We start from the raw sequence: 20,745 nt of genomic DNA on the forward strand, positions 1-20,745 counted from the left end.
TCACTGTCCACCTTATCTAACCCTCTGATCATTTTGTATGCCTCTATTAAGTCACCTCTTAACCTTCTTCTCTCTAACAAAAACAACCTCAAGTCCATCAGCCTTACCTCATAAGATTTTCCCTCCATACCAGGCAACATCCTGGTAAATCTCCTCTGCACCCGTTCCAAAGCTTCCACGTCCTTCCTATAATGAGGCGACCAGAACTGTACGCAATACTCCAAATGCGGCCGTACTAGAGTTTTGTACACCTGCAACATGACCTCATGGCTCCGGAACTCAATCCCTCTACCAATAAAGGCCAACACACCATAGGCCTTCTTCACAACCCTATCAACCTGGGTGGCAACTTTCAGGGATCTATGTACATGGACACCAAGATCCCTCTGCTCATCCACATTACCAAGAATTTTACCATTAGCCAAATATTCCGCATTCCTGTTATTCTTTCCAAAGTGAATCACCTCACACTTCTCCACATTAAACTCCATTTGCCACCTCTCAGCCCAGCTCTGCAGCTTATCTATGTCCCTCTGTAACCTGCAACATCCTTCCGCATTGTCTACAACTCCACCGACTTTAGTGTCGTCTGCAAATTTACTCACCCATCCTTCTGCGCCCTCCTCTAGGTCATTTATAAAAATGACAAACAGCAACGGCCCCAGAACAGATCCTTGTGGTACGCCACTCATAACTGAACTCCATTCTGAACATTTCCCATCAACTACCACTCTCTGTCTTCTTTCAACTAGCCAATTTCTGATCCACATCTCTAATTCACCCTCAATCCCCAGCCTCCGTATTTTCTGCAATAGCCGACCGTGGGGAACCTTATCAAACGCTTTACTGAAATCCATATACACCACATCAACTGCTCTACCCTCGTCTACCTGTTCAGTCACCTTCTCAAAGAACTCGATAAGGTTTGTGAGGCATGACCTACCCTTCACAAAACCATGCTGACTATCCCTAATCATATTATTCCTATCTAGATGATTATAAATCGTATCTTTTATAATCCTCTCCAAGACCTTACCCACCACAGATGTTAGGCTCACCGGCCTATAGTTACCGGGGTTATCTCTACTCCCCTTTTTGAACAAAGGGACCACATTTGCTATCCTCCAGTCCTCTGGCACTATTCCTGTAGCCAATGATGACCTAAAAATCAAAGCCAAAGGCTCAGCAATCTCTTCCCTGGCTTCCCAGAGAATCCTAGGATAAATCCCATCCGGCCCCGGGGACTTATCTATTTTCACCTTGTCCAGAATTGCCAACACTTCTTCCCTACGCACCTCAATGCCATCTATTCTAATAGCCTGGGTCTCAGCATTCTCCTCCACAATATTATCTTTTTCTTGAGTGAATACTGACGAAAAGTATTCATTTAGTATCTCACTTATCTCCTCAGCCTCCACACACAACTTCCCACCACTGTCCTTGACTGGCCCTACTCTTATCCTAGTCATTCTTTTATTCCTGACATACCTATAGAAAGCTTTTGGGTTTTCCTTAATCCTACCTGCCAAAGACTTCTCATGTCCCCTCCTTGCTCGTCTCAGCTCTCTCTTTAGATCCTTCCTCGCTTCCTTGTAACTATCAAGCGCCCCAACTGAAACTTCACGCCTCATCTTCACATAGGCCTCCTTCTTCCTCTTAACAAGAGATTCCACTTCTTTGGTAAACCACGGTTCCCTCGCTCGACCCCTTCCTCCCTGCCTGACTGGTACGTACTTATCAAGAACATGCAATAGCTGTTCCTTGAAGAAGCTCCACATATCCAGTGTGCCCAACCCTTGCAGCCTACTTCTCCAACCTACACATCCTAAGTCATGTCTAATGGCATCATAATTGCCCTTCCCCCAGCTATAACTCTTGCCCTGCGGGGTATACTTATCCATTTCCATCACTAACGTAAAGGTCACCGAATTGTGGTCACTGTTTCCAAAGTGCTCACCTACCTCCAGATCTAACACCTGGCCTGCAGCGTATGAGATAGACAACCTTGACCGAGTCGCACGAGTATGTACCTGGTGGGTGATGTTCTCACGTATAATGGTGGTACCCATGTCGATGATCTGGCACGTCTTGCAGAGATTGTGATGGCAGGGTTGTGTGGTGTTGTAGTCACTGTTCTGAAGGCTGGATAGTTTGCTGCAAACAATGTTCTGTTTGAGGTCGCGCGGTTGTTTGAAGGCAAGCAGTGGGGGTGTGGGGATGACCTTCAACGATGACGTGTTGAAGTGGGCGAAGAAGATATAGTTTCTCCGCTCCAGGGAAGTACTGGACGCGGAGGGTACTCTGTCGGTTGTGTCCCGTGTTTGTCTTCTGAGGAGGTCGGTGCAGTTTTTTGCTGTGGCACGTTGGGACTGTCGATCGATGAGTCGAGCGCCATATCCTGTTTGTACGAGGGCATCTTTCAGCGTCTGTAGATGTCTGTTACGCTCCTCCTCGTCTGAGCAGATCCTGTGTATACGGAGGGCTTGTCCATAGGGGATGGCTTCTTTAATGTGTTTAGGGTGGAAGCTGGAGAAGTGGAGCATCGTGAGGTTATCCGTGGGCTTGCGGTAAAGCGAAGTGTTGAGGTGACCGTCCTTGATGGAGATGAGTGTGTCCAAAAATGCAACTGATTTTGGTGAGTAGTCCATGGTGAGTCTGATGGTGGGATAGAACTTATTGATGTCATTGTGTACTCGTTTCAGTGATTCTTCACCGTGGGTCCAAAGGAAAAAAATGTAATCGATGCATCTGGTGTATAACATCGGTTGAAGGTCCTGTGCGGTGAGGAAGTCTTGTTCAAACTTGTGCATGAAAATGTTGGCATATTGAGGTGCGAACAAGGCCAACACACCAGGCCGTCCTATCGTATCAGACAATGGGACCCTGTGTGAGAACGTCTCTGGCCACATCGAGGTCATCTTGAAACCCATCGTACAAGGTACACCCAGCTTCTGTCGCGGTACGACGGGCTTCTTACAGAAACTCAGCACCCATGGACCAGTTGAACCAGGAACATTCCTCGTCACAATGGATGTCTCGGCACTACACCAGAATCCCCCATAACGACGACATTGCTGCAACAGCCTCAGTACTCAACACTGACAACTGCTGATCTCCAGATGCAATTCTGCAACTCATCCATTTCATTCTGGAATCCAGCGTCTTCACCTTCGACAACAAGTTCTTCATCCAGACACATGGAACAGCCATGGGGACCAAACAGGCAGCTCAATATGCCATCAGGGGGTGGGAATCTGTTGGTGGTGTTTATGAAGGTGATGGGGGGAGGAAAGCCGTGAAGGGGTAGAGGGCATGCTTTCTCCGGTACACAACGTGTACTCTCGGATCCATTTTTTTCATCCTGGGGAGGTTCTTGTTGGCCGGGGTAAGGAGGCCAGAGTACTCGGCGATCACCATTTCTGATTATGCCCCACTCCTGGTGGATGTGGTGTTGGAGACGGGACCGGTGCGGTGTCTGGCGTGGAGTTTGGATGAGCGATTGTTAGCCAACTTGGGGTTCTGAGTGAAGGTGGCGAGGTTGATTGATGAGTATGTGGAGTTTCATAAAAATGGGGAGGTCTTGCCGTCGGGGTTGTGGGGAGGCTTTGAAAGCAGTGTTCAGAGGAGAGGTAATCTCGCATAAGGTGCAGGTTGAGGAGGAGGTAAGGGAGGAGCAGCAGAGTCTGATAAATAACATTTTGGAGGTTGATGGCAAGTATTCTGCCATGGGCAGAATTTTACAGATCGGCGGGGGTGGGACCAGAAGATGAGGTGAACCGTTCAAAAGTCCATTGTCTTTAATAGGAAGGGAAGATCTCGCCGGCATGTGGGAGCCATGACATTCCTCCCGTTGTTTCACCTGGAAGGCTCATTTGGAGCCTGGAGGTGAGACTGGAGGAAATCACAATGTAAATGTTGCATCTCCTGCATTTGGATGGGTAGATGTGGTGGGAAGGGGAATGAGTTTTGGAGGCAATGGAAGAATGGACCAGGATTTCACAGAGAGAACAGTCCTCTCAGAATGTCGCAAGGAGAGACGAGTGGCAGTTGCATTTGATGCCGCTATCTTGGGGGGGGGGGGGGGGGGGGGGGGGGGGGGGGCTGGAGGGGTGGCTGGTGGAGGGAGGGGAAAAATGGGAATAAAAGTAGGGGAAACGGAACACAGGTCCTGCCAACCATGGTGGAGGTGGAACTGGAAAATGGAACAAAGTCCTTACAGGAAGCAAGGTGTGAGCAAGGTGTGAGCAAGGTGTGAGCAAGGTGTGAGCAAGGTGTGAGCAAGGTGTGAGCAAGGTGTGAGCAAGGTGTGAGCAAGGGAGCTGTGGGATCAGCGGGATCATAATAAGCATCAGCTGAAAGCCGATACGGGGAGGTAGTGGCCGAGTGGTATTGTTACTGGACTAGTAAACCAGAGACCCAGAGTAATGCTCTGGAGTTCCAGGTTCAAATCCCACCACTGCAGATGGTGAAATTGGAATTCAATAAAAATCTGGAATTAAAAGTCTTGCACATTTTACACATTGTCGATTGTGTAAAAATGCATCAGGCTCACTAATGCTCTTTAGGGAAGGAAGTCTGCTGTCCTTACCCGGTCTGGCCTACATGTGACTCCAGACCCACAGCAATGTAGGGGCCTCACGGTAGCATGGTGGTTAGCATCAATGCTTCACAGCTCCAGGGTCCCAGGTTCGATTCCCGGCTGGGTCACTGTCTGTGTGGAGTCTGCACGTCCTCCCCCTGTGTGCGTGGGTTTCCTCCGGGTGCTCCGGTTTCCTCCCACAGTCCAAAGATGTGCGAGTTAGGTGGATTGGCCATGCTTAATTGCCCGTAGTGTAAGGTTAATGGGGGGGTTGTTGGGTTACGGGTATAAGGTGGATACGTGGGTTTAAGTAGGGTGATCATTGCTCGGCACAACATCGAGGGCCGAAGGGCCTGTTCTGTGCTGTACTGTTCTATGTAAATTCTATGTAATGTGGGTGACTCTTAAATGCTCTTAGGGATGGACAATAAATGCTGGCCCAGCCTGCAACACCCATGTCCCATGAACGAATAAAAAAAAAGATATGGAGTTAGAGAAGTTGAGGAAGAGAAGGGGGAGATGAACTGTGTAAAAATGAAAGGTTGTTGAAATTTCACAGAATTGAAACAAAGCATTTGAAATAAAGTTGGTTACATTTTCCGATTCAGGGCAACAACAGAAAATGGCGTTGCTCCAGTCATCAACATACAGAGGTGAGGGATGGTACCTAAGTTGTACTTAAACAAAGAATGTTCCATATATCCCACAAAAAGGCAGGTACAGCAAGAACTCGTGTGGGTAGCAATACCTTTTATGTGGGAGAATGAATTTCAGAAGAAAAACTGTTCAACGTGAGAATAAGTCTAGCCAGGTGGAGGAGGGTGGTGTGGATGGAGAATTATTGACTTCTGTTCACAGGAGAAGCAAGGACCGTTGGGCTGTCCAGATAATGATGGAGATGCCGAGGGACTGGATCTCTATGGGGGAGCGGTGCCTGGGAACCCCAAGTTCTGACAGGCCTCGGGAGCTGAGCATGCGCAAACCGGGAGTGGGCGGCACAAGAACAATGTGGTAGTTAAAGGGCTCAGCCATCTGAACAGCCAGGCGTCTGTGTACAAGGATAAATACTACAGACGCTGCTAAAACTGAGTCATGCGATCAAACCCTTTGGAGCAGTAGTATCCTGCTCGTCAAGGCCAAAAGTCTGAGGTTGTGTTTGTGATTTGGTGCTGGAGTTCAGACTCGGGAATCCAGGACGATGTCTTGAGAGACGGGATTGAAACGTTGAGACTTAGGTTTTCATTGAGGCTAGAGTGACGTTTGGAGAAAATACCAAGGTGAGATCTTGGAAGGTGAAGACTGGAATCCCGAGTGAGAGTTTCAATGAGGTTGCTTGACTCACGGGTGGAAATTCAACAGCACTTTCACTGGTGGGATCTTCAGTCCCACCAACAGTGACTCCTCGCCGCGGGTTCCCTGGTGACAAAGGGTGAAACAAAGGAAAAAAAAAACTGAGTTCTGGTCCCACTGCCGGCCAATGGCGACCCGCCTCCGCCACCTCACAACATGCCTGGGGGGGGGGAGGGGGACACGAATATCTGTGTGGGATGTTGAGAAATCCATGGGATCTGCCTTGGTTGCATCTACCATTTATTGTGCTGTGTGGAGTGTATGCCTGGTAATTCACATGTACCACATATTAACCGTGAGTGTTAAAGTATAAAACAGATATCCCTGTTAGATAAGATAGATGTTGTCCCGAATCGGATTTTACCAAAAACTGGGGTCTGGTTTAGGATCACAACAGATGAAAAGGAAGATCTTAAGGACAGGAAACCGGGAATTGTTAGAAGTGGTCGAAGGTGTCAAAAGAGTCATGGAGTTAGGCGGGAAGGGACTGGGCTAATTCAGTCTCAGGAACTGAAATAGATGAGAGCTAGTCAACACCGAGCAGTGTAGATTCTCCTGGGTAAACGATAAAGATACTGGGAAGCAAAATTACAATTTTGAAATATGCAAAATCATTTATTTTGTCTCAGTTCAGCAACCATTCAATTTCAAGTAACTACCTTTTTGAATATTCTATCAATATTATCAAACTTCTTTGCTTCCTCTGGCAGTTGTGATCGGATATCACCACCAATGAAGATACTCTCCAGATACATCCATTTTCTTTGTACCACCAACCAAACCTACAGAAGATAATTATCAGTTAGTCCCGACTCAGAAACGCACACGGCAGTGACAATCCCTGCTAGTCCCGACTGAGACTGAGAAACCCACACGGCAGTGACAATCCCTGCTAGTCCTGACTGAGACTGAGAAACCCACACGGCAGTGACAATCCCTGCTAGTCCTGACTGAGAAACCCACACGGCAGTGAGAATCCCTGCTAGTCCCGACTGAGACTGAGAAACCCACACGGCAGTGACAATCCCTGCTAGTCCTGACTGAGAAACCCACACGGCAGTGACAATCCCTGCTAGTCCCGACTGAGACTGAGAAACCCACACGGCAGTGACAATCCCTGCTAGTCCTGACTGAGAAACCCACACGGCAGTGACAATCCCTGCTAGTCCTGACTGAGAAACCCACACGGCAGTGAGAATCCCTGCTAGTCCCGACTGAGACTGAGAAACCCACACGGCAGTGACAATCCCTGCTAGTCCCGACTGAGACTGAGAAACCCACACGGCAGTGACAATCCCTGCTAGTCCTGACTGAGAAACCCACACGGCAGTGACAATCCCTGCTAGTCCAGACTGAGAAACCCACGCGGCAGTGACAATCCCTGCTAGTCCTGACTGAGAAACCCACACGGCAGTGACAATCCCTGCTAGTCCCGACTGAGACTGAGAAACCCACACGGTAGTGACAATCACTGCTAGTCCCGACTGAGACTGAGAAACCCACACGGCAGTGACAATCCCTGCTAGTCCGGGCTGAGACTGAGAAACCCACACGGCAGTGACAATCCCTGCTAGTCCGGGCTGAGACTGAGAAACCCACACGGCAGTGACAATCCCTGCTAGTCCCGACTGAGAAACCCACACGGTAGTGACAATCCCTGCTAGTCCCGACTGAGACTGAGAAACCCACACGGCAGTGGCAATCCCTGCTAGTCCAGACTGAGAAACCCACACGGCAGTGACAATCCCTGCTAGTCCCAACTGAGACTGAGAAACCCACACGGCAGTGACAATCCCTGCTAGTCCCGACTGAGAAACCCACACGGCAGTGATAATCCCTGCTAGTCCCGACTGAGACTGAGAAACCCACACGGCAGTGACAATCCCTGCTAGTCCTGACTGAGACTGAGAAACCCACACGGCAGTGAGAATCCCTGCTAGTCCTGACTGAGACTGAGAAACCCACACGGCCGTGACAATCCCTGCTAGTCCTGACTGAGACTGAGAAACCCACACGGCAGTGAGAATCCCTGCTAGTCCCGACTGAGAAACCCACACGGCAGTGAGAATCCCTGCTAGTCCCGACTGAGAAACCCACACGGCAGTGACAATCCCTGCTAGTCCAGACTGAGAAACCCACGCGGCAGTGACAATCCCTGCTAGTCCTGACTGAGAAACCCACACGGCAGTGACAATCCCTGCTAGTCCCGACTGAGACTGAGAAACCCACACGGTAGTGACAATCACTGCTAGTCCCGACTGAGACTGAGAAACCCACACGGCAGTGACAATCCCTGCTAGTCCGGGCTGAGACTGAGAAACCCACACGGCAGTGACAATCCCTGCTAGTCCCGACTGAGAAACCCACACGGTAGTGACAATCCCTGCTAGTCCCGACTGAGACTGAGAAACCCACACGGCAGTGGCAATCCCTGCTAGTCCAGACTGAGAAACCCACACGGCAGTGACAATCCCTGCTAGTCCCAACTGAGACTGAGAAACCCACACGGCAGTGACAATCCCTGCTAGTCCCGACTGAGAAACCCACACGGCAGTGATAATCCCTGCTAGTCCCGACTGAGACTGAGAAACCCACACGGCAGTGACAATCCCTGCTAGTCCTGACTGAGACTGAGAAACCCACACGGCAGTGAGAATCCCTGCTAGTCCTGACTGAGACTGAGAAACCCACACGGCCGTGACAATCCCTGCTAGTCCTGACTGAGACTGAGAAACCCACACGGCAGTGAGAATCCCTGCTAGTCCCGACTGAGAAACCCACACGGCAGTGAGAATCCCTGCTAGTCCCGACTGAGAAACCCACACGGCAGTGACAATCCCTGCTAGTCCCGACTGAGAAAACCACACGGCAGTGAGAATCCCTGCTAGTCCTGACTGAGACTGAGAAACCCACACGGCAGTGAGAATCCCTGCTAGTCCTGACTGAGACTGAGAAACCCACACGGCAGTGACAATCCCTGCTAGTCCTGACTGAGAAACCCACACGGCAGTGACAATCCCTGCTAGTCCTGACTGAGAAACCCACACGGCAGTGACAATCCCTGCTGGTCCCGACTGAGACTGAGAAACCCACACGGCAGTGACAATCCCTGCTAGTCCTGACTGAGACTGAGAAACCCACACAGCAGTGACAATCCCTGCTAGTCCCGACTGAGAAACCCCCACGGCAGTGAGAATCCCTGCTAATCCCGACTGAGAAACCCCCACGGCAGTGAGAATCCCTGCTAGTCCGCACTGAGACTGAGAAACCCACACGGCAGTGACAATCGCTGCTAGTCCCGACTGAGAAACCCCCACGGCAGTGAGAATCCCTGCTAGTCCCGACTGAGAAACCCCCACGGCAGTGAGAATCCCTGCTAGTCCGCACTGAGACTGAGAAACCCACACGGCAGTGACAATCGCTGCTAGTCCCGACTGAGAAACCCACACGGCAGTGACAATCCCTGCTAGTCCCGACTGAGAAACCCACACGGCAGTGACAATCCCTGCTAATCCCGACTGAGACTGAGAAACCCACACGGCAGTGACAATCCCTGCTAGTCCCGACTGAGAAACCCACACGGCAGTGACAATCCCTGCTAGTCCCGACTGAGACTGAGAAACCCACACGGCAGTGACAATCCCTGCTAGTCCCGACTGAGACTGAGAAACCCACACGGCAGTGAGAATCCCTGCTAGTCCCGACTGAGAAACCCACACGGCAGTGAGAATCCCTGCTAGTCCCGACTGAGACTGAGAAACCCACACGGCAGTGACAATCCCTGCTAGTCCCGACTGAGAAACCCCCACGGCAGTGAGAATCCCTGCTAGTCCGCACTGAGACTGAGAAACCCACACGGCAGTGACAATCCCTGCTAGTCCCGACTGAGACTGAGAAACCCACACGGCAGTGACAATCCCTGCTAGTCCCGACTGAGAAACCCCCACGGCAGTGAGAATCCCTGCTAGTCCGCACTGAGACTGAGAAACCCACACGGCAGTGACAATCCCTGCTAGTCCCGACTGAGACTGAGAAACCCACACGGCAGTGACAATCCCTGCTAGTCCCGACTGAGACTGAGAAACCCACACGGCAGTGACAATCCCTGCTAGTCCCGACTGAGACTGAGAAACCCACACGGCAGTGACAATCGCTGCTAGTCCCGACTGAGAAACCCACACGGCAGTGACAATCCCTGCTAGTCCCGACTGAGAAACCCACACGGCAGTGACAATCCCTGCTAATCCCGACTGAGACTGAGAAACCCACACGGCAGTGACAATCCCTGCTAGTCCCGACTGAGAAACCCACACGGCAGTGACAATCCCTGCTAGTCCTGACTGAGAAACCCACGCGGCAGTGACAATCCCTGCTAGTCCCGACTGAGAAACCCACACGGCAGTGACAATCCCTGCTAGTCCGGGCTCAGACTGAGAAACCCACACGGCAGTGAGAATCCCTGCTCGTCGCAACTGACACTGAGAAACCCACACGGCAGTGAGAATCCCTGCTAGTCGCAACTGAGACTGAGAAACCCACACGGCAGTGAGAATCCCTGCTAGTCCCGACTGAGACTGAGAAACCCACACGGCAGTGACAATCCCTGCTAGTCCGGACTGAGAAACCCACACGGCAGTGACAATCCCTGCTAGTCCTGACTGAGACTGAGAAACCCACACGGCAGTCAGAATCCCTGCTAGTCCCGACTGAGACTGAGAAATCCCCACGGCAGTGAGAATCCCTGCTAGTCCCGACTGAGACTGAGAAACCCACATGGCAGTGACAATCCCTGCTAGTCCCGACTGAGACTGGGAAACCCACACGGCAGTGACAATCCCTGCTAGTCCAGACTGAGACTGAGAAACCCACACGGCAGTGAGAACCCCTGCTAGTCCCGACTGAGAAACCCACACGGCAGTGACAATCCCTGCTAGTCCAGACTGAGACTGAGAAACCCACACGGCAGTGACAATCCCTGCTAGTCCCGACTGAGAAACCCACACGGCAGTGACAATCCCTGCTAGTCCCGACTGAGAAACCCACACGGCAGTGACAATCCCTGCTAGTCCCGACTGAGACTGGGAAACCCACACAGCAGTGACAATCCCTGCTAGTCCCGACTGAGACTGAGAAACCCACACGGCAGTGACAATCCCTGCTAGTCCCGACTGAGAAACCCACACGGCAGTGAGAATCCCTGCTAGTCCCGACTGAGACTGAGAAACCCACACGGCAGTGACAATCCCTGCTAGTCCGGACTGAGAAACCCACACGGCAGTGAGAATGTCTGCTAGTCCCGACTGAGACTGAGAAACCCACACGGCAGTGACAATCCCTGCTAGTTCCGACTGAGACTGAGAAACCCACACGGCAGTGACAATCCCTGCTAGTGCCGACTGAGAAACCCCCACGGCAGTGACAATCCCTGCTAGTCCCGACTGAGACTGAGAAACCCACACGGCAGTGACAATCCCTGCTGGTCCTGACTGAGACTGAGAAACCCACATGGCAGTGAGAATCCCTGCTAGTCCTGACTGAGACTGAGAAACCCACACGGCAGTGACAATCCCTGCTAGTCCGGACTGAGACTGAGAAACCCGCACGGCAGTGACAATCACTGCTAGTCCTGACTGAGAAACCCACACGGCAGTGACAATCCCTGCTAGTCCGGACTGAGACTGAGAAACCCACACGGCAGTGACAATCCCTGCTAGTCCCGACTGAGAAACCCCCACGGCAGTGAGAATCCCTGCTAGTCCGCACTGAGACTGAGAAACCCACACGGCAGTGACAATCCCTGCTAGTCCCGACTGAGACTGAGAAACCCACACGGCAGTGACAATCCCTGCTAGTCCCGACTGAGACTGAGAAACCCACACGGCAGTGACAATCCCTGCTAGTCCCGACTGAGACTGAGAAACCCACACGGCAGTGACAATCGCTGCTAGTCCCGACTGAGAAACCCACACGGCAGTGACAATCCCTGCTAGTCCCGACTGAGAAACCCACACGGCAGTGACAATCCCTGCTAATCCCGACTGAGACTGAGAAACCCACACGGCAGTGACAATCCCTGCTAGTCCCGACTGAGAAACCCACACGGCAGTGACAATCCCTGCTAGTCCTGACTGAGAAACCCACGCGGCAGTGACAATCCCTGCTAGTCCCGACTGAGAAACCCACACGGCAGTGACAATCCCTGCTAGTCCGGGCTCAGACTGAGAAACCCACACGGCAGTGAGAATCCCTGCTCGTCGCAACTGACACTGAGAAACCCACACGGCAGTGAGAATCCCTGCTAGTCGCAACTGAGACTGAGAAACCCACACGGCAGTGAGAATCCCTGCTAGTCCCGACTGAGACTGAGAAACCCACACGGCAGTGACAATCCCTGCTAGTCCGGACTGAGAAACCCACACGGCAGTGACAATCCCTGCTAGTCCTGACTGAGACTGAGAAACCCACACGGCAGTCAGAATCCCTGCTAGTCCCGACTGAGACTGAGAAATCCCCACGGCAGTGAGAATCCCTGCTAGTCCCGACTGAGACTGAGAAACCCACATGGCAGTGACAATCCCTGCTAGTCCCGACTGAGACTGGGAAACCCACACGGCAGTGACAATCCCTGCTAGTCCCGACTGAGACTGAGAAACCCACACGGCAGTGAGAACCCCTGCTAGTCCCGACTGAGAAACCCACACGGCAGTGACAATCCCTGCTAGTCCAGACTGAGACTGAGAAACCCACACGGCAGTGACAATCCCTGCTAGTCCCGACTGAGAAACCCACACGGCAGTGACAATCCCTGCTAGTCCCGACTGAGAAACCCACACGGCAGTGACAATCCCTGCTAGTCCCGACTGAGACTGGGAAACCCACACAGCAGTGACAATCCCTGCTAGTCCCGACTGAGACTGAGAAACCCACACGGCAGTGACAATCCCTGCTAGTCCCGACTGAGAAACCCACACGGCAGTGAGAATCCCTGCTAGTCCCGACTGAGACTGAGAAACCCACACGGCAGTGACAATCCCTGCTAGTCCGGACTGAGAAACCCACACGGCAGTGAGAATGTCTGCTAGTCCCGACTGAGACTGAGAAACCCACACGGCAGTGACAATCCCTGCTAGTTCCGACTGAGACTGAGAAACCCACACGGCAGTGACAATCCCTGCTAGTGCCGACTGAGAAACCCCCACGGCAGTGACAATCCCTGCTAGTCCCGACTGAGACTGAGAAACCCACACGGCAGTGACAATCCCTGCTGGTCCTGACTGAGACTGAGAAACCCACATGGCAGTGAGAATCCCTGCTAGTCCTGACTGAGACTGAGAAACCCACACGGCAGTGACAATCCCTGCTAGTCCGGACTGAGACTGAGAAACCCGCACGGCAGTGACAATCACTGCTAGTCCTGACTGAGAAACCCACACGGCAGTGACAATCCCTGCTAGTCCGGACTGAGACTGAGAAACCCACACGGCAGTGACAATCCCTGCTAGTCCTGACTGAGAAACCCACACGGCAGTGACAATCCCTGCTAGTCCTGACTGAGACTGAGAAACCCACACGGCAGTGACAATCCCTGCTAGTCCCGACTGAGAAACCCACACGGCAGTGACAATCCCTGCTAGTCCCGACTGAGAAACCCACACGGCAGTGAGAATCCCTGCTAGTCCAGACTGAGACTGAGAAACCCCCACGGCAGTGACAATCCCTGCTAGTCCTGACTGAGACTGAGAAACCCACACGGCAGTGACAATCCCTGCTAGTCCCGACTGAGACTGAGAAACCCACACGGCAGTGAGAATCCCTGCTAGTCCCGACTGAGAAACCCACGCGGCAGTGACAATCCCTGCTAGTACCGACTGAGACTGAGAAACCCACACGGCAGTGACAATCCCTGCTAGTCCCGACTGAGAAACCCACACGGCAGTGAGAATCCCTGCTAGTCCCGACTGAGACTGAGAAACCCACACGGCAGTGAGAATCCCTGCTAGTCGCAACTGAGACTGAGAAACCCACACGGCAGTGAGAATCCCTGCTAGTCGCAACTGAGACTGAGAAACCCACACGGCAGTGAGAATCCCTGCTAGTCCCGACTGAGAAACCCACACGGCAGTGAGAATCCCTGCTAGTCCCGACTGAGACTGAGAAACCCACACGGCAGTGACAAACCCTGCTAGTCCCGACTGAGACTGAGAAACCCACACGGCAGTGACAATCCCTGCTAGTCCGGACTGAGACTGAGAAACCCACACGGCAGTGACAATCCCTGCTAGTCCCGACTGAGAAACCCACACGGCAGTGAGAATCCCTGCTAGTCCTGACTGAGACTGAGAAACCCACACCGCAGTGACAATCCCTGCTAGTCCCGACTGAGAAACACACACGGCCGTGACCATCCCTGCTAGTCCCGACTGAGAAACCCACACGGCAGTGAGAATCCCTGCTAGTCCTGACTGAGACTGAGAAACCCACACGGCAGTGACAATCCCTGCTAGTCCTGACTGAGACTGAGAAACCCACACGGCAGTGACAATCCCTGCTAGTCCTGACTGAGAAACCCACGCGGCAGTGACAATCCCTGCTAGTCCCGACTGAGAAACCCACACGGCAGTGACAATCACTGCTAGTCCGGGCTCAGACTGAGAAACCCACACGGCAGTGAGAATCCCTGCTAGTCGCAACTGAGACTGAGAAACCCACACGGCAGTGAGAATCCCTGCTAGTCGCAACTGAGACTGAGAAACCCACACGGCAGTGCGAATCCCTGCTAGTCCCGACTGAGAAACCCACACGGCAGTGACAATCACTGCTAGTCCCGACTGAGACTGAGAAACCCACAGGGCAGTGACAATCCCTGCTAGTCCGGACTGAGAAACCCACACGGCAGTGACAATCCCTGCTAGTCCCGACTGAGAAACCCACACGGCAGTGACAATCCCTGCTAGTCCGGACTGAGAAACCCACACGGCAGTGACAATCCCTGCTAGTCCCGACTGAGAAACCCACACGGCAGTGACAATCCCTGTTAGTCCCGACTGAGACTGAGAAACCCCCACGGCAGTGAGAATCCCTGCTTGTCCTGACTGAGAAACCCACACGGCAGCGACAATCCCTGCTGGTCCCGACTGAGACTGAGAAACCCACATGGCAGTGACAATCCCTGCTAGTCCCGACTGAGACTGAGAAACCCCCACGGCAGTGAGAATCCCTGCTAGTCCTGACTGAGAAACCCACACGGCAGCGACAATCCCTGCTGGTCCCGACTGAGACTGAGAAACCCACATGGCAGAGACAATCCCTGCTAGTCCTGACTGAGACTGAGAAACCCACACGGCAGTGACAATCCCTGCTAGTCCCGACTGAGACTGAGAAACCCACACGGCAGTGACAATCCCTGCTAGTCCCGACTGAGACTGAGAAACCCACACGGCAGTGACAATCCCTGCTAGTCCCGACTGAGACTGAGAAACCCACACGGCAGTGAGAACCCCTGCTAGTCCCGACTGAGAAACCCACACGGCAGTGACAATCCCTGCTAGTCCAGACTGAGACTGAGAAACCCACACGGCAGTGAGAACCCCTGCTAGTCCCGACTGTGAAACGCACACGGCAGTGACAATCCCTGCTAGTCCAGACTGAGACTAAGAAACCCACACGGCAGTGAGAACCCCTGCTAGTCCCGACTGAGAAACCCACACGGCAGTGACAATCCCTGCTAGTCCGGACTGAGACTGAGAAACCCACACGGCAGTGACAATCCCTGCTAGTCCCGACTGAGAAACCCACACGGCAGTGACAATCTCTGCTAGTCCCGACTGAGAAACCCACACGGTAGTGACAATCCCTGCTAGTCCAGACTGAGAAACCCACACGGCAGTGACAATCCCTGCTAGTCCCGACTGAGAAACCCACACGGCAGTGACAATCCCTGCTAGTCCCGACTGAGACTGAGAAACCCACACAGCAGTGACAATCCCTGCTAGTCCCGACTGAGACTGAGAAACCCACACGGCAGTGACAATCCCTGCTAGTCCGGACTGAGAAACCCAAACGGCAGTGACAATCCCTGCTAGTCCCGACTGAGAAACCCACACGGCAGTGACAATCTCTGCTAGTCCCGACTGAGAAACCCACACGGCAGTGAGAATCCCTGCTAGTCCCGACTGAGACTGAGAAACCCAAACGGCAGTGACAATCCCTGCTAGTCCAGACTGAGAAACCCACACGGCAGTGAGAATGTCTGCTAGTCCCGACTGAGAAACCCACACGGCAGTGACAATCCCTGCTAGTCCAGACTGAGAAACCCACACGGCAGTGACAATCTCTGCTAGTCCCGACTGAGAAACCCACATGGCAGTGACAATCCCTGCTAGTCCGGACTGAGAAACCCACACGGCAGTGAGAATGTCTGCTAGTCCCGACTGAGACTGAGAAACCCACACGGCAGTGACAATCCCTGCTAGTTGCGACTGAGACTGAGAAACCCACACGGCAGTGACAATCCCTGCTAGTCCCGACTGAGACTGAGAAACCCACACGGCAGTGAGAATCCCTGCTAGTCCCGACTGAGAAACCCACACGGCAGTGAGAATCCCTGCTAGTCCTGACTGAGACTGAGAAACCCACACGGCAGTGACAATCCCTGCTAGTCCTGACTGAGACTGAGAAACCCACACGGCAGTGACAATCCCTGCTAGTCCAGACTGAGAAACCCACACGGCAGTGACAATCCCTGCTAGTCCCGACTGAGACTGAGAAACCCACACGGCAGTGAGAATCCCTGCTAGTCCCGACTGAGACTGAGAAACCCACACGGCAGTGAGAATCCCTGCTAGTCCTGACTGAGACTGAGAAACCCCCACGGCAGTGACAATCCCTGCTAGTCCCGACTGAGACTGAGAAACCCACACGGCAGTGAGAATCCCTGCTAGTCCCGACTGAGAAACCCACACGGCAGTGACAATCCCTGCTAGTCTCGACTGAGACTGAGAAACCCACAGGGCAGTGAGAATCCCTGCTAGTCCCGACTGAGACTGAGAAACCCACACGGCAGTGACGATCCCTGCTAGTCCCGACTGAGACTGAGAAACCCCCACGGCAGTGAGAATCCCTGCTAGTCCCGACTGAGACTGAGAAACCCACACGGCAGTGACGATCCCTGCTAGTCCCGACTGAGACTGAGAAACCCCCACGGCAGTGACAATCCCTGCTAGTCCTGACTGAGACTGAGAAACCCACACGGCAGTGACAATCCCTGCTAGTCCCGACTGAGACTGAGAAACCCACACGGCAGTGACAATCCCTGCTAGTCCTGACTGAGACTGAGAAACCCACACGGCAGTGACAATCCCTGCTAGTCCCGACTGAGACTGAGAAACCCACACGGCAGTGACAATCCCTGCTAGTCCTGACTGAGACTGAGAAACCCACACGGCAGTGACAATCCCTGCTAGTCCTGACTGAGAAACCCACGCGGCAGTGACAATCCCTGCTAGTCCCGACTGAGAAACCCACACGGCAGTGACAATCACTGCTAGTCCGGGCTCAGACTGAGAAACCCACACGGCAGTGAGAATCCCTGCTAGTCGCAACTGAGACTGAGAAACCCACACGGCAGTGAGAATCCCTGCTAGTCGCAACTGAGACTGAGAAACCCACACGGCAGTGAGAATCCCTGCTAGTCCCGACTGAGAAACCCACACGGCAGTGACAATCTCTGCTAGTCCCGACTGAGACTGAGAAACCCACACGGCAGTGACAATCCCTGCTAGTCCCGACTGAGAAACCCACACGGCAGTGACAATCCCTGCTAGTCCCGACTGAGACTGAGAAACCCCCACGGCAGTGAGAATCCCTGCTAGTCCTGACTGAGAAACCCACACGGCAGCGACAATCCCTGCTGGTCCCGACTGAGACTGAGAAACCCACATGGCAGTGAGAATCCCTGCTAGTCCCGACTGAGACTGAGAAACCCACATGGCAGTGAGAATCCCTGCTAGTCCCGACTGAGACTGAGAAACCCACATGGCAGAGACAATCCCTGCTAGTCCTGACTGAGACTGAGAAACCCACACGGCAGTGACAATCCCTGCTAGTCCCGACTGAGACTGAGAAACCCACACGGCAGTGACAATCCCTGCTAGTCCCGACTGAGACTGAGAAACCCACACGGCAGTGACAATCCCTGCTAGTCCCGACTGAGACTGAGAAACCCACACGGCAGTGAGAACCCCTGCTAGTCCCGACTGAGAAACCCACACGGCAGTGACAATCCCTGCTAGTCCAGACTGAGACTGAGAAACCCACACGGCAGTGAGAACCCCTGCTAGTCCCGACTGAGAAACGCACACGGCAGTGACAATCCCTGCTAGTCCAGACTGAGACTGAGAAACCCACACGGCAGTGACAATCGCTGCTAGTCCCGACTGAGAAACCCACACGGCAGTGACAATCTCTGCTAGTCCCGACTGAGAAACCCACACGGTAGTGACAATCCCTGCTAGTCCAGACTGAGAAACCCACACGGCAGTGACAATCCCTGCTAGTCCCGACTGAGAAACCCACACAGCAGTGACAATCCCTGCTAGTCCCGACTGAGACTGAGAAACCCACACGGCAGTGACAATCCTGCTAGTCCCGACTGAGAAACCCACACGGCAGTGACAATCTCTGCTAGTCCCGACTGAGAAACCCACACGGCAGTGAGAATCCCTGCTAGTCCAGACTGAGAAACCCACACGGCAGTGAGAATGTCTGCTAGTCCCGACTGAGAAACCCACACGGCAGTGACAATCCCTGCTAATCCCGACTGAGAAACCCACACGGCAGTGACAATCCCTGCTAGTCCGGACTGAGAAACCCACACGGCAGTGAGAATGTCTGCTAGTCCCGACTGAGACTGAGAAACCCACACGGCAGTGACAATCCCTGCTAGTTGCGACTGAGACTGAGAAACCCACACGGCAGTGACAATCTCTGCCAGTCCCGACTGAGAAACCCACACGGCAGTGACAATCCCTGCTAGTCCGGACTGAGAAACCCACACGGCAGTGAGAATGTCTGCTAGTCCCGACTGAGACTGAGAAACCCACACGGCAGTGACAATCCCTGCTAGTTGCGACTGAGACTGAGAAACCCACACGGCAGTGACAATCCCTGCTAGTCCCGACTGAGACTGAGAAACCCACACGGCAGTGACAATCCCTGCTAGTCCCGACTGAGAAACCCACACGGCAGTGAGAATCCCTGCTAGTCCCGACTGAGAAACCCACACGGCAGTGACAATCACTGCTAGTCCCGACTGAGACTGAGAAACCCACACGGCAGTGACAATCCCTGCTAGTCCCGACTGAGACTGAGAAACCCACACGGCAGTGAGAATCCCTGCTAGTCCGGACTGAGACTGAGAAACCCACACGGCAGTGACAATCCCTGCTAGTCCAGACTGAGAAACCCACACGGCAGTGAGAATCCCTGCTAGTCCTGACTGAGACTGAGAAACCCACACGGCAGTGAGAATCCCTGCTAGTCCCGACTGAGGAACCCACACGGCAGTGACAATCCCTGCTAGTCCGGACTGGGAAACCCACACGGCAGTGACAATCCCTGCTAGTCCCGACTGAGACTGAGAAACCCACACGGCAGTGACAATCCCTGCTAGTCCCGACTGAGAAACCCACACGGCAGTGACAATCCCTGCTAGTCCCGACTGAGAAACCCACACGGCAGTGAGAATCCCTGCTAGTCCTGACTGAGACTGAGAAACCCCCACGGCAGTGAGAATCCCTGCTAGTCCCGACTGAGACTGAGAAACCCACATGGCAGAGACAATCCCTGCTAGTCCTGACTGAGACTGAGAAACCCACACGGCAGTGACAATCCCTGCTAGTCCCGACTGAGACTGAGAAACCCACACGGCAGTGACAATCCCTGCTAGTCCCGACTGAGACTGAGAAACCCACACGGCAGTGACAATCCCTGCTAGTCCCGACTGAGACTGAGAAACCCACACGGCAGTGAGAACCCCTGCTAGTCCCGACTGAGAAACCCACACGGCAGTGACAATCCCTGCTAGTCCAGACTGAGACTGAGAAACCCACACGGCAGTGAGAACCCCTGCTAGTCCCGACTGAGAACGCACACGGCAGTGACAATCCCTGCTAGTCCAGACTGAGACTGAGAAACCCACACGGCAGTGACAATCCCTGCTAGTCCAGACTGAGAAACCCACACGGCAGTGACAATCCCTGCTAGTCCCGACTGAGAAACCCACACGGCAGTGACAATCCCTGCTAGTCCAGACTGAGAAACCCACACGGCAGTGACAATCCCTGCTAGTCCCGACTGAGAAACCCACACGGCAGTGACAATCCCTGCTAGTCCCGACTGAGACTGAGAAACCCACACAGCAGTGACAATCCCTGCTAGTCCCGACTGAGACTGAGAAACCCACACGGCAGTGACAATCCCTGCTAGTCCCGACTGAGAAACCCACACGGCAGTGACAATCTCTGCTAGTCCCGACTGAGAAACCCACACGGCAGTGAGAATCCCTGCTAGTCCAGACTGAGAAACCTACACGGCAGTGAGAATGTCTGCTAGTCCCGACTGAGAAACCCACACGGCAGTGACAATCCCTGCTAATCCCGACTGAGAAACCCACACGGCAGTGACAATCCCTGCTAGTCCGGACTGAGAAACCCACACGGCAGTGAGAATGTCTGCTAGTCCCGACTGAGACTGAGAAACCCACACGGCAGTGACAATCCCTGCTAGTTGCGACTGAGACTGAGAAACCCACACGGCAG

At 53.3% G+C, this 20,745-nt stretch overlaps 1 protein-coding gene across 1 annotated transcript in view; it reads right to left on the bottom strand.

Annotated features, from left to right (window-relative positions):
• The window catches only part of LOC119977131 (dynein heavy chain 10, axonemal-like), a 552,876-nt gene that overhangs the window by 321,117 nt on the left and 211,014 nt on the right, over positions 1 to 20,745 (bottom strand). The window contains 1 exon segment of the mRNA XM_038817763.1: positions 6,589 to 6,711. Within this exon segment, the coding sequence (XP_038673691.1) occupies positions 6,589 to 6,711 (123 nt within the window).

The sequence above is a fragment of the Scyliorhinus canicula genome, chromosome 1 (assembly GCF_902713615.1).
Source record: "Scyliorhinus canicula chromosome 1, sScyCan1.1, whole genome shotgun sequence".
Lineage (NCBI taxonomy): Eukaryota > Metazoa > Chordata > Chondrichthyes > Carcharhiniformes > Scyliorhinidae > Scyliorhinus > Scyliorhinus canicula.